The 20714-nt window shown below is 44.7% G+C and overlaps 1 protein-coding gene across 7 annotated transcripts in view; it reads right to left on the bottom strand.

Moving 5' to 3' along the window:
• PLD5 (phospholipase D family member 5) overlaps positions 1–20714 on the bottom strand; it is a 385783-nt gene that overhangs the window by 19770 nt on the left and 345299 nt on the right. For 6 of the 7 annotated variants that reach the window (XM_057315031.1, XM_026487592.4, XM_044379889.3 and 3 more), the window contains one exon: positions 12587–17468. The exons of the other annotated variant lie outside the window; for it this stretch is intronic. In XM_057315031.1, the coding sequence (XP_057171014.1) occupies positions 17212–17468 (257 nt within the window). In that variant the 3' untranslated portion in view covers positions 12587–17211. Of the gene's footprint in view, positions 1–12586; positions 17469–20714 lie in introns of those variants that run through there. 7 annotated transcript variants of the gene reach the window in all.

Genomic DNA, 20714 nt, shown 5'->3' on the forward strand with positions numbered 1-20714 from the left:
AGCTCAGGGCCTGATCCTGGGGTCCTGGGATTGAGCCCCACGTCGGGCTCCTTGCTCAGGGGGAGCCTGCTTCTCCCTCTGCTCTCTCTGCTTGTGTTCTCTCTCTCTTTGACAAATAAATAAAGTCTTTTTAAAAAAAAGAAGAAAGAAAGAAAAATGAAGCCCAGCAAGCAAAATCTTGTCAGCGTGTTTACTCCGCTGTTTAGGAGTGTCAGGTAACATTCAGGGAGCTAGAGGGATGGCTCTGATTCCTTGGCAAGTTGTCCCTCCCTATGCCCACACATGCCCCTTGACTTGGATTTCCACACTCACCAAGCAAGCTTATGATTATAGGAGGCCCCCCAGAGTCTTCCCTCTGAGGAAAGAATACACACAGGCTGACGCTGGATGCTCGATTTCTCACTGTGAGTGAGTTAGTTCTCTGGCTTTTCTACATTAGTCCCCTGACTTTGGTTATTCTGGGTGAATCCTCAAACCCAGTCGCTTCAGGGTGTCCCGACAGACTGGATCTGAACTTTGGGGACAGCCCAGTTACAGAGGCCAGCTGGTCTTTCTAGGCCCCAAATCCAAGTGGTTTCAACAACACTCACTGAAGGCAAGCCAGAGGACCGAGGAGACTCTGCAGACAGCTCACGCTACTGTGGAGGCCGCCGTATCCCAGCCAGGGGAGAGTGACTATCTGGTGAGTGGCCCTGGCCTTTAACCAGGCCTGCGGAGTAGCCCTGCTCCGGGGTTTCCGACCTCAGCTGATCAGGAATGCACAGAATTGGGACAACGAATACAGAGTATTAGTCACAAACACATTATGGCCTCAAAGACAGCTTCGATTACGAACAAATCACATAGAGAGGCATATCCCTTTAACATGCATGGAAGAAAACGCGCTCAAAAGCAATAAAGTACCTCATTCATTCGTTCACTCATTCATTCAACGGCTTCTTAGGTGCCACTATGAACCTCCTTGTGCCGAGGGCCGGGGTTGCCTCTGAGGGTGGGTCAGGGTTCCATCTGGCACGCAGCTCAGCCGGGGCCCAGCACTCTGCCCCCACCAGGACGGAAGGGAAGGCAGGTGATGCCGGGACAGAGCGACTGATTTCTCTGGAGACTCTTAGCCGACATCTATAGTTTACCCAGAAAGCTGTTTTCCTGTGAATGTCCTGGGACCACGACCTTGGTATTCCAGATCACAAGCCAGAATCAGGGAGCCGGTCACCGCTCTTTGCATCTTCGTTTTAAAAATGTCAGTTCAAGTTTCCGTTTGAGCGCAGTCCCGTCTGTGTGAGCGCCGCTGTGCAGCTGTGCACTTCGGCGACCTGACAGCACCGGGCAGAGGAAGGGCGACCGCTGGGTAGAAACAGCCCTCCCAGCCTGCCGGCCAGCTCACGGGCCGATTTGTTTCAGTGTAGCGCTTTTTCTTGAGTATTCGAGAAGAGTAGAAAGAGCGATCCAGATAGAACATATATTTGTATTTAAAGGCGAGCATAGCTGGGTTGGACGTGTGCTCATCACTATATGAAGGAAACGTGACCCGGGCTTTACTCAGCCATTCCTGCGCCCGGAGTTCACAGCCTCTTCTGCAGCTTGGACTCTCCTTCCCCATTTTCTTTTCCAAAATGCTCATTTTTCCTTTCTCATACCTTAGTCACCCATGTACTCTTTACAGTTTTGTCATATCAGGATTTTTTCCAGGCTGAATTCCTCGCCTTAGTGTTTATGGATAAGACTGTAAGTCACTGTTCTCCAGCATCCCAGTAGAATCAGGAAATAGACAACACAGCCTTTCAGAAACTCATGGAAAACAAAGAAGAACGATATTTCTGTTATAAATTATAATAAGAGGAAACACTAGCAGCACAACAGTTCTCAAATAAATAAAATCACAAATGAGAGAGGAGAAATAACAACCAACATCAGCGAAATACAAGCAACTATAAGAGAATATTATGAAAAACTACATGCCAACAAATTAGACAACCTAGAAGAAATGGATAAATTTCTAGAAACATATCACCTACCAAAACTGAAATAAGAAGAATATTAATATACTTAGGAATAAACTTAACCAAGACAGTGAAAGACCTGTACTCTGAAAACTGTAAAACACGGGCGAAAGAAAATGAAGATGACACAAAGAAATGGAAAGACATTCCACGCTCATGGATTGGAAGAAAAAAATATTGTTAAAATGTTTATATCACCCAAAGCAATCTACACATTTAAAGCAATCCCTATCAAAATACTAACAGCATTTTTCACAGAACTAGGACAAACAATCGTAAGATTTGTACGGAATCTCAAAAGACCCTGAGTACCCAAAGCAATCTTGAAAAAGCAAAGCAAAGCAAAGCTGGCGGCATCACAATCCCAGACTTCAAGTTATATTACAAAGCCATAGTCATCAAATCAGTATGCTACTGGCACAAAGACACATAGATCAATGGAACAGAATAGAAAAACCAGAAATCAACCCACAATTATATGGTCAGTTAATCTTTGACAAAGCAGGAAAGAATATCCAATCTGAAAAGGACAGTCTCTTCAACAGATGGTGTTGGGAAACTGGACAGCTACATGCCAAAGAATGACACTGGACCACAGTTTTACACCATACACAAAAACAAATTCAAAATAGGTTAAAAACCTAAACGTGAGACCTGAAATCATAATAATCCTAGAAGAGAACACAGGCAACAATAGGCAACAATTTCTCTGACATTGGCCATAGCAACTTCTTTCTAGATAGTTCCCTTGAGGCAAGGGCAACAAAAGCAAAAATAAACTACTGGAACTACATCAAAATAAAAAGCTTCTGCACAGTGAAGAGAACAATCAGCAGAACTATAGGCAACCTACTCAATGGCAGAAGATACTTGCAAATGACATATCTGATAAAGGGCTAGTACCCAAAATATATAAATAACTTATAAAACTCAACACCCAAAAAACAAATAATCCAATTAAAGATGGGCAGATGACATGAACAGACATTTCTCCAAAGAAGACATACAGATGGCCAACAGACACATGAAGAGATGCTCACCATCACTTATGATCGGGGGAATGAGTCAAAACTACAATATCTCCTCACACCTGTCAGAATGGCTAAAATCAACAACACAAGAAACAACAGGGATTGAAAAGGAGGCAGAGAAGGGGGAACCCTCTTGTGCTGTTGGTGGGAATGCAGACACCATGGAAAACAGTACGGGGGTTCCTCCAAAAACTAAAAATACAACCATCCTACGATCCAGGAATCATGTGACTAGGTAGTTACCCAAAGAATACAAAACCAGGAAATTGAAGGGCTACATGCACCTCTACATTTATAGTAATAGTATTCACAGTAGCCAAACTACGGAAGCAGCCCGTGTCCACTGAAGATGGATACAGAAGTGGTATGTATATACAATGGAAGATTACTCCGCTATAAAAAAGAATGAAATGTTGCCATTTGTAACAACATGCGTGGAGCTAGAGATTATAATGCTGAGTACAATAAGTCAGTCAGAGAAAGACAAACACCATATGATTTCACTCATATGTGGAATTGAAGAAACAAAACAAATGAGCAAAGGAAAAAAGAGAGAGAGAGGCAAACCAAGAAACAGACTCTTAACATAGAAAACAAACTGATGGCTACCAGAGGGGAGGTCAGTGGGGGGATGGGGGAATACGGGATGGGGATTACAAGAATGAAAACAATTAAATTGAGGTCATTATGAACAAATTTGGCTTAATCTAACTTTTTATTATTTGTTTCTATTTGTCTGGACTCTTCTGTGTTCCTTTGTCTCTCTATTCTTGCCTTCTAGTGAATTATTTTTTAATCCGCTCCCCGTCCATTTACTAGCTTATTGGCTATATATCATTTTCATTACTCATTTAATGATTACCTCATAGATCATAACGTACACTCTCGGTTTACTAAACTCTGAAATAAATAAATGCCTTCATTCTTCCCTGGACAGCACAAGGCCCTTTAGAACAACTGAACTCCATTGACTTCTCACTTCCCCAGGCTCAACAGCTTGTGTTGCCATAAGAAACAAGTGTTTATTTACACAGTTCAGATTCGTGTAAATGTGCTCACATATTAACTTTTCCTGTTAATTTTCATTCTTCTTGCGTCTCCGAGCTTCCGTCCGGGCCACTGCCTTCTGCATGAGGAAGAACCTTTAGCGTTTCTTTTGGTGGGTGACAAAACCTTCGGTGTTCTTCGCCTGAAAATCATTTGACTTCGTCATTGTCCTTGAGAATATTTTTCCTGTGTAAAGAATTCTAGGGAGGCAGCTCTTCCAGCCCTCTGAATTGTCACCCCACCGCCCGCCGGGCCCCGTGTTTGTTGGGAAGCCGGCCGTCACTTGTATGCCACTTCGTTGAAGGTAGCATGTATTTTAAAAAGACCTAATTTCTTTGTCCTTGTAGTTAGCTGGTTTACTGTGATGTGCCTAGGAGCGGTTTTCTTTGTATTCATCTTGCTTGGGGTTCATAATTTTTTGATCTGTGGGTTCTTATCTTTCTTTGGTTTTGAAAAGGAAGGTGGCTTAAGCTGGAAGCAATAACAGTCCCAAACCGTCTGACTTCAGAGACGGAAACCACTGGAAGCCCCCTGATAGGCCTGGGCCGTTTCCAGTTCACCCTCACTCCTCACACACTACCCTGCAGAGTCCCAGCTGTAAGCCGGGGGCTTGGAAGGGCCCATCTTGCTTGGAGGACCTGATTTCCACTACTGTAGTTTTAGTCCCTTGAGTCCTTTGAGAACTCTCCTCAGCATCCGTGCTTTTGGAATCAGCAGACGCCTCTGAGGAAAAGTGCCTGCAAATTCTTACCCCACTTCTCTCAGTTCTGTCTCTCAGATGTTGACCATGCAATTTCCTCCCTCCCTCTCTCTGACGCATTCAAACAAATCCGGTACTCAATCTTTGCCCAGCGTTTCTAGGGGTTTTCCGCAAATGGACTGATCAGTACTTCCTAGTCAATCGTCGTAGGAAGCAAAGTATTCTTTAAGTTTAAAATACAACATTTCACTTTTTTCTTTCCTTTTTCTAAATTCTGAAGTTCCTGAGGGGAGAAATGATCTTATTTGCTTTGGCATGGCTCGCACTCAGCACAGCACTTGGAATACAATACAGGATTATTAGATATTTTTGGAGTAAAGGAATAAACACGGATTCTGCTTGGGATGGGTGGCGATTAAGGCTAATGGTTTCTATCCTTTACCAGAAATGGAAAAAGAATGTCACTCATGAACAGTAGTATGTGTACCCAGGGCAGGGCAGGGGGTCTGTCCCCACTAAATGTAGTCATTTGGTTAAAATTTAGATCAACAGTTTTTTTTTCCCTGAAGAGGAGTATTTTGTCATTAACATCGGTCAGAATTGCTAACAGTGATCAGCATAGTAAGAAGCTCATGATTTTAGTTATTCTTTGTTTTAAAATTTCAGTAAAAGATGCCCTATCGTCTGCAATCCAGGGTGAACTGTTCCTCCCACATAAGCCCTGTTGTGTCACGGCTCGTGACAGTGGAGGAAGTGAGATGGTTATGGGGGACAGTACGCAGGGTTTAATGGAGACGGGTGCGTCCATGCAAGTGAGGGGTCAGCTCTGACACACTTCCTATCTCCTGACCGTCCTGCCTTTTACTGGGACTCAGGGAAATATGTCTCTGGATTGGATTGTTTCCAACTACACTTCTACCGATGAAACGGGCCACAGCACTGTGGTCGGCAAATGTTACAGAATTCTTTGCTCCAACTGGAGTGATCCCGTGTTTGGATTTCCTTTCTTTTTCTTTCTCTCTCTTTTTAAAATTTAGATTCAATTAGCCAACATATAGGACACCATTAGTTTCAGCTGTAATGTTCTATAACTTATCAGTTGTGTATAACACCCAGTGCCCATCACACACGTGCCCTCCTTAATGCCCGTCACCGAATTACCCCTTCCCCCCACCCAGCTCCCCTCCAGCAGCCCTCAGTTTGTTTCCTATAATTAAGAGTCTCTCATGGCTTTTCTCCCTCTCTGATGACTTCCCATTCGGTTTTCCCTCCCTTCCCCTACGGTCCTCTGCACTGTTTCTTACATTCCACATGAGTGAAACCATATGATAATTGCCTTTCTCTGATTGGCTTATTTCACTCAGCATAATATCGTCCAGTTCCATCCACATCAATGTAAATGCTAAGTATTCATCCTTTCTGAAGGCTGAGTAACATTCCCTTGTATATATGGGCCACATCTTCTTAGTCCATTCATCTGTCAATGCACATCTCAGTTCTTTCCACAGTTTGGCTATTGTGGAGATTGCTGCTATAAACACTGGGGCGCAGGTACCCCTTTAGATTACTGCATTTGTATCTTTCATGTAAATACTTAGTAGTGCAATGGCTGGGTCATAGGGTAGCTCGATTTTTAACATCTTGAGGAACCTCCACACTGTTTTCCAGAGTGGCTGCAGCAGCTTGCATTCCCACCAACAGTGTAAGAACCAGCTTCTAGTTTTGCTGATCTGGTTTCTATTTCATTGATTTCTCTCTAATCTTTATCATTTCTCTTCTCCTGCTTGGTTTAGGCTTTATTTGCTGTTCTTTTTCCAGGTCCTTTAGGTGTAAGGTGAGCTTGTGCATTTGGGATTTTTCTCAGTTTTTGAGAGAGGCAGACTCCTGTGGTGCACACCGCGCCGCCCCTCCCCAGGGGAAAGAGCAGGGTTGCCGCATTTCTGCCCTTTGCAGGGCCCCTGCTTGTCGATCTGTCACCCAGTCATGCTGTGGTTTGTGGTTGATGGCAAACCGAACTGAGAGCCCACTCCTGGGCTCACTGACTGTAGCCAGTCTCCCCACTCCACTGCTTGGGAATTCTGCAGGCTTGGGCACCCCGTTCTTTCCTGGGGACCCTGAGACCGCACTGTCCCACCTAGGCTTCTGCCCTGCTTTGCCACTTGAGCACCTTTCAGGCAGGGACCTCTCGCTGGAGCAGAGGTCTAAAAGCTCGGATTTTGTGCTCTGCTGGTATATCGCTTCCCAGTGCCAGCTTAAGGGGGCTCCCTCCCCCCCTCCCCCCGCCATTTGTTTTCTGATATATCCCTTCAGATTCACTTCTTGGCACCAATGATTGCTTTTTCTGTTTGTAGAATTCTAGCAATTCTTTTCTTACATCTCATGTTGAATTCATAGGTGTTCAGAACGATTTGATAGACATCTAGCGAAATTCAAGGGATCAGATGAAACAGGGTCCCCTCCTCTTCCGCCATCTTGCCTCGCTTGGGTTTGCTTTCCATACTGGACCGTAAGCTCCGTTGAGGACAGGGACATTCATTGTTGTCTGTTCCACAGCATCAACTCCAGTACTGCAGAGAATTGGTGCTCAAGAAATGTTGGTTATATTGAATAGTTTTCCCGTGTTATTTCACACATAAAACAAATACATTCATTGTATTTTTAATTCTTATAACCTAGATGAATGGGAGTAAAGTCTAAGTTTTTAGGGAACATATGACATCCTGCTGAAAGGCCCTTTGCTTCCTGAGATATAATTTTAAGAGAAATTGGTAATATATAAGTTAGGAGTACATTATTTGTTTAAAGGAGTTGGGAAGCACATATTTAAAAAATAGATGGTTTTATTTCATGAACGAAATGAGAAAAGATTAGTGAGCAGCAAGCCTACATACTAAAGGGAGCTACCACACACACATCAAGAAATGAGCGCATGAAATGCAAAGCCAGACCGAGACTCCTTGTTTTGGAAAACCAGACACATAAAGCTCAGCTGGGAACACACTTTTCTTTAGTTACACTCTTATTCACCTGTTATTTTAGATGTTGGCAGACAACGAAGTTCACCTAAACAGATATCGAGAACACACAACCACATTAAAGAAAGCAATTTGAATCCCTTAGGTCCATGATTATCTTTGCCTTTGCCTAAGCATTAAGTCAGCTGGTTGACATCTCTGACTCAAGTTTTAAGAGTTTGGCTTTTTTTTTTTTTTTTAAGCAGTTACCAACACCAAAGTTTCAACACTTTAGTATGCTTTATTGTTTCCATTCATCTTTTCTTAGAGAGTCATTCTGATCCTAAAATTCTTATATTCTTCACATTCCTTTTTTTTTAAGATTTTATTTATTTGAGAGTGAGCAAATGAGAGAGAAAGAGAGGGAACATAGCAGGGGAAGGGGCAGAAGGAGAGGCAGAAGCAGACTCCCCGCTATGCAGGGAGTCCATATTCTTTATATTCTTAAGTATTCCTTACTTTTTATCATCATAAATTTGTCCTCAACTGTAAATGAAAAGCTCATTGATGAGTTTGTATTTTTCTAATTAACTATGTTAGCCATTCATACTATTCACTAGATGTTTTGTATTCTCCACCATTCCAGAAATGCTGGTAGGATTGAATTTCTTAGCGTTAGGCTTGCTGAGATCATGTGACTAGTTGTGGCTATTGTACTGTGAACAAAAGGGCATGTGTTATTTCCTGGCCAGAGTTTAATTGCTTGCTGATATAAGACCCTCCAGCAATCTCCTTGCCCTCTGGCAGAGTGACAGCAATACTGGCTCGGTCAGCTTCGATCTCTGAGTGGCCACGATGAGAAGACTATCCCTGCTGACTCATGAAATACATGCAGTGGGAACAAAAAATAAACCTTGTGGGATCACGGTATTTGTCTTTCTCAGTCTGACTTATTTCACTTAGCATAATACTAAGTCCATGCATGTTGTCTCAAATGGCAAGAGCTCATCCTTTTTTATGGCTGTGTAATATGCCATCATGTATATATACACCACATTATCCTTATCTGTTCATCTAGTGATGAACACTCAGGTTGCTTCCTTATCTTGGCTATTGTAAATAATGCTGCAATAAACATAGGGGTGCACGTATCTTTTGGAGTTAGTGTTCTTGTTTTCCCTGGACAAATACCCAATTCTGGTATTTGTGGGTATTGTGGGAATTATTGGGTCATATGGTTTTCCTATTTTTAATTTTTTGAGGAACCTCCGTACTGTTTTTCACAGTGGCTGCACCAGTTTGCATTCCCACTGACAGTGCACGAGGGTTTCTTTTTCTCCACATTCGTACCAATGCTTGTTGTTTCTTGTCTTCTTGATTTTAACCATTCTGACAGGTGTAAGGTGATAGGTGTAAAGGGACAGATGGCAGCTACACTGGTGGCGAACATACCGTAACATATAAACTTGTCAAATCACTAAGTTGTACACCTGAAACTAATGTAACGTTGTGTGTCAACTATACTCAAAAAAATGTGTTATATGCAACTAATGAATCGTTGAACACAACATCAAAAACTAATGATACTCTATGTTGGCTAATTTAACTTAATAAAAAAAAGGAAAAGAAAAAAATTACAAATTAAAAAAACCCTTGTGGTTTTAAGCTACTAAGAGTTTGGGATTGCTTATTACTATGTTTATCAGTCAGGGTTTTACCATGAAAATAGAGCAAGTAGGGCACAGACACACATATTAGGTGGAGGGGAAGAGAAAGAAAAAGAGAGAGAGAGAGAGATTGATTTATCGTAAAGGACTGGCCTCTCCTCTGTGGGGCTGGCAGGCAGCCAGGAACCAAGGCAGGAGCTGGGGCTACCGTGCAGAGGTGGAATTTCGTCCTCATCAGGATGCGCTCAGTTCAGCTCCTGCGGCCCTCCACCTGACTGAGTCAGGCCCGGTGGATGATCTAAAACGATCTCCCTTCTTGAAACTGATGACCCACTTTAATCCCATCTACAAAATATCTTGCCAACGACTCCTAGGTCAACGTTTCCTGAATACCTGGGGGCTATCACCCACCCAAACTGACACACACAACCGAGCGTCACACTGTGGTGTGACAGGATTGGGCCACCTGATGACAGGCAAATACTACATTGGCAAGATCTGACTGTCAGCAGACCTTAGACTTAAATCATCTGCCTCACGCATCCTCTTCATATCCATGACCACAAACTGACTGGCTGAGTGACAAACTTCAAAATACGAACTTGGTTTCCAACCCATAAACGAAATGGTAGTGTTTTATGACACTTTGGAATGAGTGTCCACAAGGAGGTTACATGTGAAACAGCACACAAAAACTGTTGACTTTCTTCTGATAGTACTAATCTCTACCCAATTTTAGTAGGGAGAGACCCCAGGCTAAATATGCCTGGTCTCTGCCCCACTTCCTCCAATCCCTCGCATGGCGACAAGAAGACCCGTCTTCCCTCGCCAGACTGCATGGGGACAGTGTGACTTCCATCTTCCAGAAATCCCTGTAAACTACCCCCTTGCTCCAAATACTCAGCATATTATTAGCAAGTTTTGCATTTATTAAGTCAATCAGGATATGTATTTAAAAACAATTTCTAAATTTATAACACATCTGCTTCTACTTAACTCAGTGTGTGTTCTACGCCTCATTTTCCTCATACAGTTAAAAAAAAGATGGACTTGGGCTTTGGGAGTCCTCCTCTTTCTTCCAGCTCAGTGTCTGTGTCTATGGAGTAGTCCTCTCCTGAATGAACTTTCATCTCCGTCCTCAGTCTTCCAGTTCATCTTGACAACTCCAGGATATCTGGATCTGACGTTCACGCGCAGGTGGGTCCAGGTGATTCACTGGAGATCGCCAGTGGGGCCCCGCGTCTAATCAAGACACGGTAACTACAGCGCTTCTGCTATTCCTCAGGATGGTCTCCTGGGGATAGCTGTAACTTTTGGAAGTGTGTTAGGCCCCTCTGCGTGGCAAGGAACAGACGCACAGTCAGGTTATCTCAATTATTGTGAGTTTATTTGTGTCGATACACAAGAAAGTATGAAAGATAAGAAAGCAACCCAGTAACCACAAAGTGCAGCCTCATTGCTCAGGGATCACTCATTACTCCAGTAACCTGAAAGCAGACACGGTGGGTCAACAAGAAGTCTGGGTGTCTCACCTACAGAAGTGTGGCTGTCACTGCTCTAAGCAGCGTCATTAGACTGACTCTGCTCCCCTCTATTCTGGCTGCTCTTACTGCTGCCCACTTCCTTTCTAGATCTCACACTCAGAGGGCTCGTAAAGGAGGGCTCTGGGTGGGGGGGCCAGGTACCATTCAACACGTACAGCACTGCTGGGTTCCTCTCTCTTCCTAGGTCACCCCCAGCCCATATGTGAATTCCTTTGAGTCATGGTGTAGTTGGCTGTGGCCAGTGTGGAGTGTGCAAGTGACAGAAACATGGTTCTGCTCATGTAGGAGTGATGCATGTGGTCTCCCCGGGACTCTAGGGAAACTATAGATCCACCCAGGAAACATGGATAATAACACACAGTTTACTGCTGGGGACAGGCGAGCATTTTTCTCAGTGACACTTTCTGATGGAGGATTTTCAAAGCACTCTATCAATGCCGTAACTTCCCTGACACCATAGTGTTTCTTTCTCTTACTACATTTTTGGGGGGAGAATGTTGCCTTTGATAACATGTACTTTCTAAAGCAGTTGATAACCTCCACTTTGAAGCAAGAGTAAGTGCAACCGTAGATTAAGCTCTGAATCACTTGTTGTCGGTCATACTTTCTGAGTTGTCTTTAGAGATCTTCTTCCTCCATAATGTTGGAATTTCAGTATTTTTAATGCTGGACATTGAGGTCATACTCCCGAGATCTGTTGTATATTTACGCGTGGAAACTCCAAATTAGAAACCGGGTTTATCCATGTTTGTGTGAGCTCAGTATTTCTCAACCATTTCTAAGATTTCTTTCAACCATGAAAGACAGTGGAGTCCATAAAGGAATTAACAATTTTTTAACATGTCTGAGGCCAGACGGAATGGGTTTGATGGCCAGATATCAATTTTGTAAAAGGAGGGATTTTTTCCTTACTAATTTTTCTATAAAATAAAAATAAATCATAAATAATCTTCATCCTTACTATGATTTAATTGGACTCCTCGCACACGATCGTCTCTCATTAGGTTGTTAGGCCAATTTCTAAAACATGAAATTGCAGGATTCAGAAACAGCTGACAAAATCAAATTATAACTGACTATTGCAGATTCATCAAGCTGGCTTTATTAAGCCTTTGTTAAACTCTCAAATGACAGCTTTAAAAAAAGTATGCCTCTTCAGCTTTCACCCCTGTATAAAAAGGGTACCCATCGCGTACATTCTTTCAGAGGTGAGATGTTGTCTCAAATCCAAGCTGCGCGAGCAAATCAATAAGACGGTACTCTGTGTGGGTCTTGTGAAAGGGACTAGTAACCACTCCTGATGTGTCGGCTTGAGGAGGTCCTCAGCTTCTGAGTGGCCAAATAGGAAGGGGATGTGTGCGTTTGGAGGAGTTGTTTTCGATGGCTTTCAAGGAATCTTCCAGACCTGAGATTCAATTTGGGTCTGTTGAGCAGACACCAGGCGTATTTGGTTATGGGTTGAAGCCTAGAAAGAATAGAGTGTGGTGGGGAAGCGTGTGAGGCGGCTGAACCTATATCCACAAATTCCTTCTCTGTCACTGGGCCAGAGCATAGTCTGGACCCTGAGGAGAAAAATAAATGCCTCATCTCACAATGAAAAAACCAGATAATATTTACTTATGAAAAAATCGAGCATTTGATTATATGAAAGGTTTGAGAATTTTAATGATGCCCCCAAATTCAGCCCTTTATCACACTGATTTATTTAGGGATTTTAAGGTTAATAGTATAGATACGTTCAGGTACAACTTTATCCTATTTACATAAAGAAACATTTAAAAATCCAAGATATCCTTTGTAACAGAATCAGAAGTTTAGTAGATGAACATAACAGAAGAAAACGCAGAACAGCCTATTAAATCTCCCATTTCTTTTCAGCAAATTGCCAAAATAGAAGTGAACGGTGACCTTTTTTAGAACTCTACAAGTACAAGATTGCTGATGGGTCAAAAATAAGAAAGTTTGGTTTTTACTATTTCAAGAAGCTTCTGAAGAATACCTATCCAGTCACCATAAAAAGCAATATCTTCATAATTCAGCCACCAGATGGGAATTCTCTCAAAGGGGAAAGGCAGGCAATGAACTGGGGTTGACTTCGGGGCTATTAAAAAGCCTCCGGCAACTTAAATCGATAAGGTAACAGCTTATGATGAACAGCTATTTGGCTACCAGCATATAAAAAAAAAAGGAAAAGAAAAAGCTAAATCACAGCACATGGGAAAATGCTGAATATGGATTCATTTATCCAGCCTACCTTAGGTCAAATGGACATTATATGGATCTCCCCTTCAAAAGGCTTATAATAAAGTGCACCGGTTCATTAAATACAGAAATCCAAAGATTCGAACATTTGTCCTCAACGTATGGGGCTGTTCCTTAGAGACTGCATATGAATAACCAATAGCAAAGTGTCTTTCATTGCGGAAGAGAACGGTCCCATTGCAGGTGAAGGCAGCTCTTCAAATCCCTAAAATACTAAAGATAATGAAATGAACTCTGGACAGAGAAACTCACACAAGCGATTATACATACGAGAAAAAGGCAGATTCTGGGAGAGAATTCCTGAGACAGACGGACCATGGGTCTGATCTTATCAAGAAATTCTGATAGTCTCTTTATTTTGTGTTCCCCTGGCATTTAGTTCCATAAAAGCTTCTAAAAACAAACAGAAAAGTCAGAGTGCATCAGAGTCACTTGAGAACAGCCACAGGCTGGTGGGAAATGAGCTTCTGCTGGTCCCAGGTTCAGCGAGGCACTTTGAACAAACCAGTCACTGCTGTAACAAAACAGTTTCCAAAGGGTCAACCAACAGTGTGGTCAGACCCGTCTCACGAAAACGTAGTCAGCAGTGAGACAAACAGCACGGAGACAGCCCGGAGAGAAAGAGGCGCCCAGAGCTACCTGATGGACCATTTTCCACAGCTCTTTTCTTTCCTTTACTGGGTCTGCTTTGACTTTTAGACACTGGTTTTCATGCTACGTTCCACGAGACTGTGGGAGTCCATGAGCATGTCTTTACAAGGTCCCTTAAAGAGAGTGGGGACATTTTCAGCGTGCCTCGCTTCTGTCATTTTCAGGTACCCAAAGCATGGCATTCACAGAGCATGGATATCATCCAGAACATTCCACTTGCCCTCTGGTGGTTTGATAAGCTGTGACTTAACCAGGGGGGACACTGGCGGCCGGTGGCAGTGTGGAGGCCAACAGTGTGGATGTCTGACAGTGTGGTCGATGACTTGATTTGGGGGTGCTCAGTGCCGCGTGGCTCGGGTGGAAAGCAGGCTACATGAAAGCTGTTGACATCATGCACACGTTTTTGACTGGCAGGCCCCTCAGAAAGACTTACTGGACCCCCCGTAAGCAGAAGTCTTCTCTTAGTGAATCACCGTTAAAACCAATGCTTGAGAAGAAATAAGGCACTAGGTTCATGTAAGTGACACAAAATCTAAACTATGGTCTCGAATTGTGTTTACATTCCTTCTCATAGTCCCCTTTAGGAAATAACTCCTGGAATATTTATGGAGAAAACAATGGAAGTTAGCAGTTGGCCTCTTGGTCCTAATCTCTGGCAAGGACATCGTCAGATTGTCTCGAATGAAGTGTTTTTGCTTTGCCTTCTTTCCCTCTTGGGAAATAATTCGTGGGGTGTTTGTGGGGGGTGGAATGGAAGCTTGTCTATTTAGCACAGACAGAGTTGGAAGGAGAGGAAGGCCACTCTTACAGGGTAGATAAAGCATCGAAATGCAAAAGAAAGTTCTGCCAAATTAAATGCTCTCTTAGGAGACCTGGGCCGGTTTATGCCGGTCTCTGGGCAGGGGCTGTTTTCCTAGCTGCCTGGAGGCCAGCGTTGCCTCCTGAAGTCAGTGGCCTGGCTGAGGAGGTGGGCCGCTGGGCCAGGGAGGGCTCTGCTGCTGCTGGTGCTGGGGGCACGAAGTCCCAGGACAGGTTCCTGGTGCCACCTTACGGATGGGCTCAGTGCAAAATGGCAAAGATGGTCATTTTATAATGGGCGCACTTCTCTCCTATCACATGCAAAAGCGAGGGACAGTGAAAGGGGCCCCCCCTACACCAAGCCAACCCTTGTCCCATGGCTGCGACACACACTCCGGGGGACAACAGCATTTCTCCCCTTCAGATGCCCTTTGGAACCTAGGCCCCCGGGTCGCTCTTCCTTGCCCAGGATTGAACTTGGTATGTTTGTTTGTCTCCATGCCTACTCTGCTTCTTCTTTTCTTTCTTTTTAAAATCATTTCCAAAACCACCTTTACTTTACCGAGATGAGGGGCAGGAGAACTCCCCTACTCAAATAAGGACTGGGGATATGGTAAATATTTGGAGTTTCATGGCCTGGCCACTAGTGGTGAGGAAATCCGTTACGGATCTCCCCGTCCTTCCCGGCCGTCTTCACTCATGGTCATAAATCCAGTAAAGCCTGTCTTGGAAGCAAAGAGAAAGAAGTCACATGACCAGTAGCTGACCAGCAACAGCCCTTCTACACCAATGGAACTGGCTGGATGAGACTCAGAGCTTCTTCCGTCACTCTGCCTGGCGTAGCAGAAAGCAAGTCTCTAGATACAAAAGACAATAATGGACATTGCTTTCCCGCGCTCTGAAAGCACACACGTGTGCCGGTCCTCAAGAATGACCAGCACAATGTCTTGTTGCGTATGGTGGTTACCTATGCCAGAGTGACCCGACACAACATTCCAGCAAAATGATGACAGTCCCGATCCCCAGCAAGGCTTCTGAGCTCCTGTGCTCACCCACATGTACAGCTGAAGGCTGCAGGTTTGTTTCCCCTTGTGGGCTCTCTGGGAGACCCCAGGATTGATTATTTCAGGATTCCACAAAGATGAGTTCAGGAAAAAGATTATACATCACAATGCTTAGCATTTATATATCAAAACAAGTTATAAATAGTTCCTACCGTGACCACGTCTACGCGAGGTAGGTGAGTACGACTGTCCCTACATTACCAATAGAAACCCGAGACCGAGGAGTGCGGGACTGTTCCAGGCCCGAGGGGTCAGGAGCGACCTTGAGACTGGCATCCTGGTGACCACCTGATTTGGGCTAAAGAGGCCGTGCCCGTCTCTAGGGTGGCTACGGTCTGCATTAATACAGGGTTATATGTTGTATAGGTATAAAACAGCGACACACGACGACATCATAGAACAATAATCCAATATTTCTGTTTCTTAGTAAAATATGTGAAGCACAGTATTTAAATTGCATTTCTCTGAAAAGCATTTGGTATATTAAATAGCTCTATAAAGATTTGCTGGCATACCCTTAACAGCATAATGAATGATTCTAAAGAAACTAAAACCCACAGATGCATAGAGACCTTTCCTTTATAATACCATAAGCTAAACAAACAAAAAAAAAATGTGAAAAACTACTTTATTCTCGTAATGCAGACCTAATCGCTTGCTGGATATTGGCAGGTAGCTACCTAATTTTTCTGAGCTTGAGAGAAAAGATACATATTGCTGGCTGTGGTTTTAAACTATTCATCTGAGGGGAAAATGCAGTTGAAAGGTGAAAATTAAAGACCGCCATTTCCATTTGGTATCCATTCTGAGGAATTCATACAGTTTCAAAAGACGTCGTTGTACTTGGAACTAGCATGGAGGTGAACAGAGGGACACTGAGGCTAAGAAGAACAGTCTCTGAGAAGAGAAAAAAAGTGGTACCAAGGAAAAGGGACGGTATTCGAAGAAAACGAACAAGGAGGCAAAAGGGTGGTTTTCAAGGATGCCAAGGCTGGCATGAGATGTCAGCTGCTCACGCTCGGATGACTGCACGGGTCTTGGAGACGGTTCGCGGGGTAGATACTTGGCTTGATCAGTCCCTTGGCTGCGGTGAAAGCCTCGCTCACTTCTCTAAGAAGCAGATCTCAGAAGGGTATGAGAAAGCGTTGACCTCATGCTAAGCTTCGTAAGAACCGACCAGGTGGGTCGGCAGAGAAAGTTCTAAAACTAGGAAGGAGGAGGCATCGAAGTCTTAAAATTTGTATGCAAACATAAAAACTAACTTCCAAGCTGAAATGACATTCTCTGTCAGGAGTCACAAATAGAAAAGTCCTAACCTTAGTGCACACACCGCTAAGATAGTGTTAGATGAGATATTACATGGCGTTCAGAGAATATCTTTGTGTCAGTGTGCTTTTTCCCTAAAAAAGACATATTAAATTTTTTTTTCTCTCCTCAAGTCCTTTATATATAAATAGGAAAGGCAAGCTGTCCTGTCAGTTTGCTCCTTCACGCTAGACACTGGCGGGGTCCTTCGCGTGGGCGCCGTACGTGGCAGTTTTGTTGGTGGGGGGCTTGAGTCTGAGCAGGCTGGAGCAGTTGGGCTGTTTGGTCGGCTGCACGGTCCGAGCGTAGGGTGAGTACCAGTCCCTCTCGAACACATCCTTCAGCTGCTTGATGATGCTCCTGTTGTTCCTCACATCAGCCTGGTTGATAACGAGGCCCGTGCCAGCATTCTGGGTAAAGTCGTTCCCTACCCAGTCAAAATTGCCTGCACACAAAGGAGAGAATGGTGCCGAGTTAAGATCCACAGGGGGAATGTTCCCCGTTTAGTGAAACACCGAGCAGATTCTATTTTTTTTTCTAAATAATAATGACAGGGAGATTGAATTGTGTTGACAGCTCAGGGAAAAAAAAATTCCAAGAGGCCTTACATATGGCATATTAATATTTGCATATTATTTTGGCATTTTCTTCAGCTTTGCTCAACTTGAAACTCAAAACAAGGAATCTGCTGGGTTTTTTGGATAAATGTTATTTCTTATTGACATTCACAAGATACACTAAATACAGCAACATTTAAGATATATAGGAATACACTTAAAAATCCTGTGAACAATTACTACCTTCTCAAAGAGACAACATCTGATCCGTACGTACACACGAGGCCTTCTAATTACAACGCTCCCAGCTTGCATATCAACGAAACGGCTGAAGCCAGGGAAGGAGGGTCACTTCCCGTCTGAACACACAAACCTCTCCTTGCTCGGCTGTAAATCATTTCCTGGTTCCAGGGTCTGGGTCCTTGGCCCAGGAATCGGGCATTTGCTGAGCTCATAGGCTCCCCAGCACAGACGCTTGGGACCGTATTAGTTTACCAAAGCTGCTGTAACAAAGGCCCACAGACCGGGTGGCTTAAACGAGAGAATCTATTGTCTCAGGGTTCTGGAAGCTAGAAGTCCAAAATCAACGTGTTGGCAGGGTTGGTTCCCACCGGGACAGAGAATCTGTTCCCGGCCGCTCCCCTGGGCTTGTAGATGGCCAGCTTCCCCACCGCGTCTCTTCACATTCTCTTCCCTCTGTACATGTCTGTCCTTGTGTCCAAATTTCCCTGTGTATAAGGGCACCAGTCAAACTGGATCAGGACTCATTCTGATGACCTCATTCTAACTGGATGACCTCTGTATAGACCCTGACTCCAAATAAGGTCATATTCTGAGGTACTGGGAGTTAGAACTTCCAACATACGAATTTGGGGGGGACACGGTTCAGCCCATGGCAGGCAGTAAGGCTGGGATCTGTCCAAGAAGGGGCCTAGCATATCCGCGTCACTCACGTGTAGTCCTTCTTCAAGGCAGGAGGAGATAAAAGGAGAGACTACCCCAAAGTCCCGCACGAATCTCCTATCTTGGCATCCATCAGGGAAAGGTTCTAGCAGGAGAACAAAGTTTTCTCCTCAGGAGGGTCCACTCCATTCATTTCTTTGGTCTTTTTGTCTTTCATTTAATGTACATTTACTGATTGTCTCATGTCTACCAGGTGGTTACCTGGGGCCGTGATAGAAACCAGAGAATGACGGTCCCTGACTCCAAGGCGTCCAGGAAGGAAACACGATTCTAACACAAAGAGATGTATGCATACAACGCCACGAGGGCAAGGGAAAAGCTGCACGAGTCAGGAAAGCATTTTGTTGAGTAACGAGAGAGAAGCAGAAACATCAGTTAGGAAGGTAGAGAGCCTCACCCATAGAGGGATGTGGACAAAAATACGATCAGGATCTTGCATCATGAGGCAGAGGAGTTAAGGATGAAGTCAGGATATAAGGACCTTAGGGGGGAGAGAAACTGTCCTTTGTTAAGTGCCTACTACGAGCAAAGCACGAGGCTTGGCATTTGTATCTGTTCTCTCTCACGGTTGGTAGGATTTATACCCACTCCACAGATGAGAAGCCTGAGGCTCGAAGAGGTGAACAGATTTAATCAATGATGGACCCAGGTCTCCACGAACTCTCTATAATACCATAAACGAAGCAGTGTTCTTGCTAAAAAAGATTTCATGAATAACCACTAGCCTGGGTCTGGTCTCAGCTCCCAGTTTTGTGCTCCTCTGTTGTTCAGAGCTGGTCTCATAAAGAAAACTGAAGGAGTGTTAAGTGTAGATCTTGATTTCCAGTCCCTCAGCGGCCCTGCAGCCATCGCTGCAGGAATGTTTGCTGAATAAGACACTGGGCCTCCTTGACCCAAGGCCCCGCAGCCATTTGCGCGGGGAGAGCCATCCAGAGAACCGATATCCATTCCTTCACAGCGCTCACCCTGTGGGCCCTCCTCTGCTCTCTGAGCCCCCACACGTATCAACTCCCTGGGAGAGCGGAAGTGGTTCCCTTGTCGCAACTTGTGCACCTTGAGTTTATTCCTCAGGGCCTCACATGGGTCCCCAGATGGAATATTCTTAGCATAGAGAACAAACCCTTCTTTCCTTCTCTCTCTCTCTCTGTCCTCCGTCTCACACTGTCTCCTGCCGCTCCCCAGACACCACACCGGCACCCTGGATGGCTTCAGGACAGACACAACGTTGGACGAATGTGACTGCTCTGAATGAGGGGACTGTCCGGACACCGCGTTGGAGTCTCCTGGCCAGCGCAGGGTTCTGGCCGGGCGCTCTCACACGCAAGGCCATGCTCAGACGCAGTGGCTTCGTGCGGTGCTCAGCGCCAGGCTTGGACTTCTAAAACCGGGGGTTAGTAGCCGCTGCGCGGTTAAGAGTTACTTTGGAGCCGCTGGAGGACAGCAGCTTCGGGTCATCCCAGGAACAAGACTCCTGGGCTCTTGCACGCCTTTTGGGGACTTGCGGATTAGACGCCAACGTCTCGTCCCCACAGCTGAGTGCCGGGCAGTGAATTCATTACCTCATTACATTATCTCATTCAATAGTCACTGCAATTCTACGACGTGATGATACTCACTCTGTTGTACCGATGGGGAAATTAAGGCACAGAAAGGCTAGGTGAGTTGTCCAAGACAGGAGTGAAAGAACGACCAGAGCTGAGTTTCAAAGGCAGGTCTGACCCCACAGCCCATGCTTAACTTCTGCTCCATGTCGCCTCTGATCCTAAGGGCCTGCATGGTACCAGCTGGGCATTTCCCTCCAGACTTTAGCATCAGCTGCCAGGGCCGGAGCATCGGGCCACACTGAGCCCCACTCCTCTGGGGACCACACTCTCTGAAGGACACAGGGATGGAGCTAGGTTTTGGGGGAAGCATGAGAAGACGGAAAGATAAGTGAGAGAAGTGACAAGATTCTGGAGCCTTATTCTGCGAGAGTCAGCTTTTCTCTTCAGTACAATGCGTGGAGCAAGATCCGACATTTTTATTCTCCAAAGCCGTAAGTAGGTCCTTCTCTGCAATTCCAGCACTAGGCAGCTCTCACGGGCCCACAGAGGCATTCCTCCGCCGGGGTGATCACGTTTTCCCACCTCTCACTTCCTCATGGTTTGGCTGTACTTAGAATCACGTACCTG

The sequence above is a fragment of the Ursus arctos genome, unplaced genomic scaffold (assembly GCF_023065955.2).
Source record: "Ursus arctos isolate Adak ecotype North America unplaced genomic scaffold, UrsArc2.0 scaffold_2, whole genome shotgun sequence".
NCBI lineage: Eukaryota > Metazoa > Chordata > Mammalia > Carnivora > Ursidae > Ursus > Ursus arctos.